At 30.8% G+C, this 11,165-nt stretch overlaps 2 protein-coding genes across 5 annotated transcripts in view; both read left to right on the forward strand.

The window, feature by feature from the left end:
* Positions 1 to 2,035: 2,035 nt before the first annotated feature.
* LOC130231039 (protein FAM3C-like) lies at positions 2,036 to 10,608 on the forward strand. 3 transcript variants are annotated; one of them, XM_056460411.1, is made up of 10 exons: positions 2,036 to 2,735; positions 2,811 to 2,933; positions 3,007 to 3,045; positions 3,424 to 3,547; positions 4,347 to 4,405; positions 5,266 to 5,316; positions 5,642 to 5,726; positions 5,805 to 5,931; positions 9,041 to 9,114; positions 9,745 to 9,823. In XM_056460411.1, exons 1-10 carry the CDS (start codon positions 2,723 to 2,725, stop codon positions 9,746 to 9,748), a joined length of 699 nt encoding a protein of 232 aa, XP_056316386.1. In that variant the 5' UTR covers positions 2,036 to 2,722; the 3' UTR covers positions 9,749 to 9,823. The 3 variants fall into 3 exon arrangements, with proteins under 3 accessions (XP_056316386.1, XP_056316385.1, XP_056316387.1); XM_056460410.1 differs by lacking the exon at positions 9,041 to 9,114 and having other exon boundaries at positions 9,745 to 10,608; XM_056460412.1 differs by lacking the exon at positions 9,041 to 9,114 and having other exon boundaries at positions 2,886 to 2,933; positions 9,745 to 10,608.
* A 91-nt stretch (positions 10,609 to 10,699) lies between these two features.
* LOC130231040 (protein FAM107B) overlaps positions 10,700 to 11,165 on the forward strand; it is an 11,382-nt gene continuing 10,916 nt past the window's right edge. For both annotated transcript variants that reach the window (XM_056460413.1, XM_056460414.1), the window contains exon 1: positions 10,700 to 10,969. In XM_056460413.1, the coding sequence (XP_056316388.1) occupies positions 10,946 to 10,969 (24 nt within the window). In that variant the 5' untranslated portion in view covers positions 10,700 to 10,945. The remainder of the gene's footprint in view (positions 10,970 to 11,165) is intronic.

An 11,165-nucleotide genomic window follows, 5' to 3' on the forward strand; every position in this document is an offset into this window, starting at 1 on the left:
TAAGGATGTCTATGGCCAAATCAATCCCAAATCAGTAAGTGATTTATTTGGACAAAATGTGTATTGAGGTAAAGTTGGTTTTATTCGCACATTCGTTGAGTGACAACTTGTGACATGTTCCCTATATTGTTTACCATGGTACTTTGAATAGTCTGTCTGAAATCACATGTAAGTATGACTTCAAAACAACATTACTACTATTTATTTGACTGTGAACAATGTTGTACTACTTTAAAAGTCATTGGCTGCTAATATGATTTCACCATTTAGTATTTGCTACTTTTTAGTATTTAATACTTTTCTGAAATTAGCATTATATTATTAGGGAGAATGAATGAATGTTTGAATATAAAACCAACTTTACCTTATAGGGGGTGTCCGCGAGGTCTTAAATTTCTGAAAAAATGTGCTGAAATATTGACGTGTAGGTCTTAAATCAATTTAAACTGGTCTTAATTTCCCTTTTATTTATGTAAAGCTACTGAATTAATCAAACGCACACCCAAACAGTCAACAATACATCTCAGTAAAACTCTTAGCAAAACTCTATTTTTAATATTATAACAGTCTGTTTTGCATACATTTAGTTTATTAAAGTTTTTTTTTTAAAGCTATGTTGGAAAAACTTCCATGTATACAACTAGGGTCTGCTTGATTTGACACATTATTTAAAGTATGTGGCTAAGAAATAACTAACAATTCAAATTTGTTTCTTGATGGGGCATGTAAATTTTAATTTTTTTTTTTTTTTTTTGCTGGGGGCATTTAAAAAATCCTTAGCGTTTTGCCCCACATAAATCTGAAATGTCATTCTTGATGGTCTTAAAAAGGTTTTAAAAAGTTTTAAATTTGACTGCAGGAACCCTGTAATAAAATGTGTCCATATCAAATTAAATATGAAATATTTCAAATGGGATTTTATGTGCATAAAGTGTATATATTACAAATAAAACATTTGTCAAGTAATATTAATAATACTAATAATCAGAAATAATATAATTGTGCAGCACAGCAGATATATTTTTTAAAAAATGAAACCATATTCTGTACTTTTTGTTTTATATTTTATATGGTACCACATTTTATTTAAAATGATTAAAAATGACTTCCATTTTGACTGTTTTTTGTGCAGAATGTACTATAGTTACTTATGTTTTTGTTTTATTTCAGTAATGCTACATATAGATACTCTGAACTGCAACAAATGGAAGAACAAAATACAGCCATAGATTCAGATGAGGTTAGTATGCATGGTATTTTGAAATTAACACTAATGATCACCAAAGCTATTCGTCACTTTTTATTCTAACGCCAGCTTTTCTTTCCTCAGGATCTTTTGGAGTGATCGTACCACAATTTATCCTTCACATATCTCTTACTTTTTAATACTGTGACTTTATATGCCCCAAAGCATCACATGGGTCATTTACAAACCACTAGGAGTTCCTGAAATATTTATTTCTCTTCTCTTCTATTCCTCGGAACGAATACCGGTTAAATTTAGCTGGTGAAATTGGTCAGAATTTTAGAGCCAAGATGTCTAGTGGCTCAGAAATATGAAGATGCACATTAGAGATGAAAGTTACTATGTTTTATAACTTATGAAACGATCTGTTATGATGGCCATCCCTTAAAGCTTGGTCAAACTACTTTTTTAACAGCACTGATGAGCTTATTTAGTATTTCCTTGACTTTCTCAATGCAATGTTGTACCAAAGTCTGTTGAAATTATTGTTTCCCTTTATTTATTGTGTATGTTTGTGCCTGACTTTTAACAGCTTCATGATCTCAGGGTTGTTCCCACTGGAAACTGAACAGTGCCAGAAGCACAACTGACTTTTCAACCACCTTTTCAACTGTAAATGTTGATTTTGTATTTCAGTGCCTTACTGAAATTGGCATATTCATCAACGATAGTTACTCTCTTATGCTGGTATTGGTATTTGCTGATGGCAGGGTTCAGTTTCAGCTGTATTTAAATAGGATAGTTCATCCACAAATTTAAATGTACTCCCCCTCAACTAGTTCCAAACTTTGATTTTGTTCCCTGTTGAACACAAGATAAGATATTTTGAAAAATGTTGTAAACCTTTAACTATAGTAGGAAAAACTATAGTAGGAAAAACTGCTATGTAGGTCATTGGTTACTGGTTTTCAACTGAAGAAAAAATCTCGAACAGGTTTGTGACAATTAAAGGTTGAGTGAATGATGACAGAATTAAAATTTTAGGGTGAACTAACCTTTTAAGGTATTGAAGTGAATACAGCAATATTATGTACCATAACTGTATTTCTAAGACCTCGGTTAATGATTGTGAAGTATTTTTAATGATTGATTTCTTCCTATTTGTTTTTTATGTTTGCACTTTCTTAACTAAGACTACTTAATACTTTGACTTTAAATAAATTAATATAACATTAATATTGTGTGTTTGTTTTGCTAATATGCTTGCAATTTTTTTCCACAAGAGGGCAGCAAATAACAAATCAATATGCAATTGGCAACGCTCATATTTCTAGGTCAGGAGAGGCTGGACTTGTGTTAGTTCAAGGGTACAAATTTGTCACACCTTCAGGTAGATCCTGTTTTACTGCACTTTTGTTCTGACTTTCATGCAAACAGGCAAGAACTGAAATGAAAAATAAAACCAAATGTGGTTTATAGTAGTTGTGTATTAAACATTTGAATGTTTTCAGCTGTTGAGAAGACTGAGAAGCCAAAATGAGACTTCAAGGTAAAGTAATGTTTTTTCTTTTCTTTTTTTTGTGATTTATGTGTATAATGTGCACATATTGACTATGTTTTCCAGATCGCATGTGTGTTCTCACAACAATGCTGATCCTATTAATATTGTGTTTCTCCATCAACATTTCAAAACTCAAAGAAGCTGCAACACGATCGTGTAACATGCTTTTGGATCACATGACAGCATGTAAATATGATAAATGTTTTAAATCTGTTATAATACAGTCATCATTTTGTCTAAGGGCTGTTTTATATTCCAGATGAATTTATTGGTGTTGAGACGGACTGCGACATTCCGGGTAAGCTTAAAGGGATAGTTCACCCAAAAATGCAAATTGCCTCATTATTTACTCACACTCAAGTGGTTCTAAATGTTGATGAATTTTTATGGTAGGAGCAAAAAATTAAATGCTATGGAAGTCAATGGCTGTTTTTTTTTCCAGCATTATTTAGCATATCTTCCAACTGAAGGAAGAAACACAAATGTTTTATATAAGGAATTATATAATATAATTTAATAAAACTATATCATATAAATTGTTTTTTTAAGGAATTATATAATATAATTTAATAGAAATATATCATATAATTGTGTGCATTTATTAATGAGGTGGAATTTCATTGCCTGACAATGCAATTTTTTTTATGCCAATTCTGTTTTTTCCCTCTCTGTGCAGGTTTGTTTAAGCCTCACATGGGTTGCTGTCCACATAAACAGTGTCCTGTCAACCACTTCCCCTTTCATCTTCATAGTGGTGTAGCCGATGTGGTGGCTGCAAAGATTTGTTTTAATAACACAGTGTAAGTACTGTTATTTCGTAGTCATGATAGATTAACACCTCGGATAGCGGTTCGGTAGTTTACCCAAAAATTGAAGTTAAATTAAATTATGAATATTTATTAAAACAAATGGTTGTATAGTAAAAAAGTCTATACTTTAAAAATTAAAGCTAAAAATTCATTATATATTATCATATATTATTCATAAGATATAATAATAATATTAATATATATTATTATATATTAATATATAATTATATATATTATATATTACTATGTAATTATATATTATATAATTTTAGATATTATAATTTAATAATGTATAAAATAAAAAAATATAAAGTCTTCAATAAAATATAATAATAAAATATAAAGACTTCAATAGTAACTTAAGGATACTAACTTTTTATTGAGATTGACAAATTAGCATTTTCTTTTGAATTTTAACAAATAATTTTTTATTTTATTTTTACGTTTTATTACCATATTTTGAAAGCTTAGAGTCATACATTTTGTGGATATATAAGTTTTGTTTTTCTTAACGACATATCTGTCTGTTCCTCAATCTGTTGTATGACATTAAAATACTTTTGGAAATAAATAAATAAATATTGGGTTGCATTTTACACAAAAAAATAAATGATTCACTTTTGGGTTTCAGAATGTTAAATCCTTTATTGGTATTATAATGAATTTGTACTTGGTTTGTACTTGGTTTCAATTATGCAGGACTAAAACATTTTAATCATGTTAAGTTGTATTTAATGAGTAAATGTTCATGTTGGAGTAAAGTAATAAGCAGAAATGTTCTTCTTTACAGCATCATGGGTGGCATCAGAAATAATGCAGGACAAGGACTGAACATTGTGTTTGCAAATGGTCAGTTTTGTAATTTCACAGAATTAAACATTTATGTGTGTTTAAAAATAAGTTTATGGAGGAAATTTTATTCTATGCTAATTCTAATTCTACACTGTAAAATATTATATGATCTATTAGTCCTGACAGCAAATGTTTTTAGTTCATTGTACAGTTGAAATCAGAATTATTAAACCCCCTTTGAAATTCCTTTCGTTTTTAAATATTTCCCAAATGATGTTTAACAGAGCAAGGAAATTTTCACAGTATGTCTGATAATATTTTTTCTTCTGGAGAAAGTCTTATTTGTTTTATTTTGGCTAGAATTAAAGCAGTTAAATTTTTTTTAAAAACATTTTAAGGTCAAAATTATTAGCCCCTTTAAGCTATTTTTTTCTTGATAGTTTACAGCAGTGTTTCCCAACCCTGTTCCTGAAGGCACACCAACAGTACACATTTTCAACCTCTCCCTAATCAAACACACCTGAATCAACTTATCATAACATCAGAAGAGACTTCAACACCTGAAGTTTATGGGTCAGAAAAGGGAGACATCCAAACTATGTACTGTTGGTGTGCCTCCAGGAACAGGGTTGGGAAACACTGGTCTACAGAACAAACCATCGTTATACAATAACTTGCCTAATTACCCTAACCTGCCTAGTTAACCTAATTAACCTAGTTAAGTCTTTAAATGTCACTTTAAGCTGTAAAGAAGTGTTTGAAAAAATATCTAGTAAAATATTATTTACTGTCATCATGGCAAAGATAAAATAATTCAGTTATTAGAAATGAGTTATTAAAACTAACGTGTGAATCACAAAATACAGAAACTGTTAACTAACAGATGTTAATTACAGTGTAATTCTTTCTTTTTTTAGGTCAAACTGGCGAGGTTTTAAGAAATAATTACTTTAATATGGAATCTACAGGTGAGACATACCAGACATTAAATTCACAGTTCCCTCAAAATTGAAAATGTACTCGCCGTTTACTTGTTCCAAAACAGTTTAAATTTTTATTTTCTGTTGAACACAAATGAAGATCTTTTAAAGTATGTTGGAAACCAGTTTCCAATAATTCTTCAAAATATCTTCATTTGTGTTCAACAGAAGAAAGAAACCCAAAGTGGTTTGGAACAAGTGAATTAAGAGTAAATAGTGACAGACATTTTCATTTTGGGATGAACAGTCCCAAATATTTATGACATGAAGTAAAAATATTCTGAATTATGAAAACACTTTTTTTTCTCCACAGATCCTAAGAAATTACTGGCCTTTCTAAAAACACTAAAGCCAGGAAATATACTTCTTGTGGCTTCACACATGGACCCTACACCAAAGTAAAAAACCTGACAGCCTTCACACACCATCAGCAGGATTAACACTGGTTGAATTATTCATGCATATCTCTTTTCCAGGCTGACTGATGAGATTAAAGATGCATTTACTGCACTGGGCAGCACGATGGTCAAATCACTGAAGGAAAGGGACAACTGGCTGTTTGCAAGCACTTATGGAGAAACTAAAGCCAGTCGTTTCGAAAAAGTAGGAACTATTTTTTTGTTTATTTGAATGCAAGACACTGCAAATAAATAGGGTAAAAAATTATAAAACAATTATTATAACCATATTTTCACAGTTCATTAAGAATTGCAAACATTTTTATTTGTATTAGGTGTTTATAATGTTGTTTAAATATGCAAATGAGGAATTATTTAAATAAATATGCACTAATTTGTATAGAAGTCTAGCACAAACTAATTTGAATACTGGATGAAGTCAGGTTCAAATGTATTTATTAATATTTTTCACATAATAGCGTCAGATGATTTTCGGCGATATCTGTTTATCACTTCATAATTCAGACATTTTTGTAATATATTGTTTAGAATGAAGATTCAAATAAAGTGGAGATTTATGGCTCAATGCAGGAGAGAGGAAAAAAAAGCACATTTTAAGAAAACAGCATTTAAAAATTCGGATTGTGCTTGAAATCTACAGACACAAATTTTTCAAGTGTGACAAAATAAATACTTAATAGTGTATTATGGATGTTCTTGTTTAGAGTTTAAAATCTCAAAAGTGACAGGTATGTAAAAAAGGTATTTGCCTGCAGTGTCTCGCAGTATGATTAAACCTTATGTGCTGTTGAGGATCTTTTCATTCACTCTGGGCTGATTTTCAGTCTTAATTTGGCCATAACTTTTTCTGTGTTTTAGCTAGAATGACTTTTGGTGACAAATCTTATTTTGATACGTATTTTGGAACAATACACTCTGGGCAAATTGACTATCCTTTTGTTATTTTAGGGATAAAAACATTTACTAAATTAAACTGCTGTAAAATGCATCATGTGTATATATATATATATATATATATATATATATATATATATATATATATATATATATAAATAAAAATTACAGGATTTTAACTCCTTTAATTGCCAAGTTCACAAATGATGTCACTGATTTGGTGAAATAAACACATAATATGATGTATTTTCTTCATAGAAAAATTAATTGCGGACTGGATTTGTTTTACCTTTTATCACAGTCTTGGACATGTGAACGATTAGTAACAACATTGGTTTTGATGCATTGTTAGATTTTCATTTTTTTTTCTCCCTAATTTACTGTTGCTGGCTGTTTATGCCCCATTGACTTCCATTATAACCACATTTGATGGTGCAAAATAGACTTTGTTTTTGTTTACTCCATGTAGTTCTGAGAGCTGAGATGCATATTTTGATTTTCACAGGCACATCAAGGTAAGTGCACAAAGGTCACTCTAATATACTGACAGACACACATACCCACACTTTATTTTGCTGTTATGCTCCATATAAAATCCAGAAACTAAGCCTTTTTGAACAGGCCAATCTAAAGGGTTAATGGTGCCAACTGATGATCAATAGTAAAAATGACAAATTTTACCTCTTCGCAACAGGGAAAACCAACAATCAAAAATTGCATGGTTATATGTGTCATGGTTTTGCTATCAAAAAATGTGGTTATAATGGATGTCAACGAGGCAAAAACAGCCACCAACAGCAATGTAGGGAGAAAAAATGAAAATCTTATGCTGCACATAAACTAACATTGCAACAAAGCCAATGTTATTATCAATCTTTCATGTCCAAGACTGTGATAAAAGGTTAAAAAATTACTTTTTATATGGAAAATTTTCCTGTAGTTTTCTAAACAATTGAGTTTTTTTTTGTTCAGGACTGAGGTTGATTAACAGATTTATGCAAAAATCATTTGAAACAAATATTTATCTGATGCATTTTTACAGCAATTAATTTAGTGGATGTTTTCATCCCTAACATAACAAAAGGATAGTCAATTTGAACAGTGCACTCATTTGAGATCATTTTTATTGAATACAAAATGCCTTTTAATAAAACGCCTATTACACTATTATTTTAGTTTTTTGGATTATTTCAGTTGCCTTAAACTCTTTTTGTTTAACATTTACTCCACTATAGACAAGTTGTATGTTTGAGATCTTTTGTACAGTTTATTGCAGGTTAACAAAATACAAAAATAACCAAAATGTGAACACTAGAATCTGACTATGAACAAGCTTGACAAACTTCACTCACAATGCCTAATATTAAGGTATGAAATGATAAGACGAGGCCACACCTAAATGTTAGCAAACAAAGAACTCAGGAGAACAAAACACATCAAGCACAGAAAAGGGCTTATGACATAGCAAGAAATATGACTGAAATAGCTTCAAAAACAAATGTTGGACCAACCTAGAACAGGCGTGACTTTTTGTTGCTTGAAATGCAATTAAACGTGCGAAAAAAAGCTTTCAAACTGGTTTGTCAAGGAAATATTTCTCATAGTTATAATAGTAAAAAAAAACAATGCAATTTAAATATTTATTGTTTCTTGGAATAAAATAAGCTTTAACCAAAATTAAAAAAAAATTAAAATGATATATTTTTATTTCAGCTGGTTTCAATATTTTTGTAGCGTTATTTTAGTTTTCTAAAATATTATACTAAGATTTAACTTAAATTTGTGATTAAATTTAATTAATAATTTAACATTAAATTCGTTTTATTCATAACATTAAAACCATTGTCACTTGAGATAAATAAATGCTGGAATAAAATATATAAAGACTTGCATTTATTTTAATTAAACTAGTTGCCAATTAAAAATTTTTATAGTTTTAGTTAACTTGATGCACTAAAACAATGTTTAAAATTTATTTATATATATATATATATATATATATATATATATATATATATATATATATATATATATATATATATATATACACACACACACGCACACACACACACACGAGTAGCAATACGATGTGGCTGTATATCGGCACATGCATTTTTTCTTTCTTTCTGTTTACTGAACTAGTCTGCAGTAACTAAAACAGGAGTCTCATTAGAAACAAACAAATGGCCAAACTCAGGGTTATACAAAGACTGGCCAACACAAAATACACACGTTCCTGATATGTAAGTACCATCTCATACTCAATACACAACAGCTATATGGTATAAATACAGCACTACAACGTACAAAAGAGAGAGACTGACTTAGGATATAATTTACTTGTTTAATAATGATTTGAGCAACTGTAGTTAAAATTACGCTGTTTTTAATCCTCTAAGGGCTTATTATGGGATCTCTGTCGCCATCTTGTGGATGGACAACGTCAACCATCTTTGCTCTGCTCAAAGACCGGGTAATAGCCACCGACGTGCTGTCTCTCAGAAATGATAAATATTTAAAATAGGCACTATCCTTACAAGTAAACTGCATAGCTGCAATCTAAACAACTATATTCTCAACTAAAAAGGCCTCATTAGTACATTATGTTGTCCAACAGCAGCAGTATTTGTCAAACTGTAGAATGTCCTCTGCTTGTCACTGTATGTGGCCGAGTAATACACAAGAGTTAAGAGGCTGGAGGAGGGCTGTTATTTGCAGAATGTCTCACGGATATCAGCCATACACAACTAAATGACTGAGTTATTAAATAAAAACAACTTTTATTAACATTTTAAAATGCATTTAATTTAATATCCTCATGTTCAGTTAAGTTGTACTAACTTTGTCATGTGGTTATGTTGTTGTTTTTTTCTTTTTATTATATGGTGTTGTATTAATTTTTGTATATATTATGAACATATTTAAACCTCCAAAGCCACATTTCCATTTTTTTTCATCCAAGTTTAAGTGTTTTATAAAGTGTTTATGTTGTAATTTAGCTTTATTAATAAAACAAATTGAATAGTTTCTGTTTAAGTAAAGATTGATCGCCCTGCTAATGTGCACAAATACATAAGTTGTTTGTTTTCTCTGTTATGTCTAGTTAATTCAAAATGATATGACGAGGAACGCTTATGGAGATTGGCCAGAGATGGGGGAAATCATTGGCTGTTTTCCCAGGATAACTGAGACTGAATGACTAAACTTCAGATCACCACGTTTGGGACATTTCAGAAATGGGACACCAACAACACAGAGTCTTGTGTGCTCTGTTCCCTCCCTAAGCAAATAAAATGGAAGGAACTTTTTACTCTATCACAAATAAGGAACATATAAAGGGAAACTAAATTAGCATCTTTCTGCTGCTTGTTTCCAAACATTTAAAGAGTCAAAAGATAGATAATCAAAGGATAATAACAGAGCCAGTTCTTTTCTCAAACTGAATTTACTTCTACAGTATATGAAGGCAACAATGACCATGTTTACATGCAAACCAATATGCAGATGTAACTTATAAAAATCTGCTCATTGAATTAACCTGTTGTTGGTAAACCATGTTCACAAGACTTTTGTTATTAAACCAGTTTATTTCCTAGTGACGTCCAAATATAAGAATTTGCATATTTAACTTAGTGAACAAAAGTCTTTTGAATTAATAACATAATTTTCCTATTTGGATGAACTAACTCTTTAAAACCATATTGAAACATGACAGCAGTAAACTTAGGGCCGTTATATTCTCAAGATGCTTTATTTTGACAGTAGCAATTTACTTTTAATGTATGAGAACACATTTTTACAAGTATTTAGCTCAAAGCATCTGAGTTAGCAGTTAATTTTCTCCTCTTGCAAAATGTTTGGTCTGCCTGGATGAGCTTGAATACACAAAATTCCCCTAAGAGTCATGTAAAAATGTTGTTTGTTTATGCTTTACCTTGCTCCAGTAAAGAAAACCACATTAACAAGACCACGTGCATTGTCTGCTTATACGTTCTTAACCCTATTATGCTTCATATGTAAACGCACTCACTGTTGATATTAACAATGGGGAGTGGAAAACTGGAAAGTGACCTCAGTTTTGACACAATAATCCCTCTTTTTCACTCTCCCTCCCTCTGCTGGACTGTAGTACCAGTTAGGGCACTGAATGCAGTCTGGGATTGTGTGTGTGTATGTGTGTGCGTGTGTTTTGGTTTGCTTGGAAGATGTTCATCCCCTCCAGCTTCTCCTCTTGCTCTGCAGGAAGATAGCAGGCAGAATCCAGCAGAAGTTGTGTTTTCTGGTACAATTGGGTCATTGGAATCATGGGAGTGACCCATGGAAAGAAAGTAAGGATATTTTGATTCAGTTGAAAGAACTGTGTGTTTTTGGTAATGATGTTATAAATCCCTGTTATGTTTTGAGAAGACTTGAAGATGTTGCATAAATGTATGATTTTTAGTGTTCAGAAAGACTTGAATTTGTGAAATGTAAAGTGTGAGAAGGTTTCTTTTGTTTAGGATTGTGTGCTTTTGAATTTTCTGC

The sequence above is a fragment of the Danio aesculapii genome, chromosome 6 (assembly GCF_903798145.1).
Source record: "Danio aesculapii chromosome 6, fDanAes4.1, whole genome shotgun sequence".
Classification (NCBI taxonomy): Eukaryota; Metazoa; Chordata; class Actinopteri; order Cypriniformes; family Danionidae; genus Danio; species Danio aesculapii.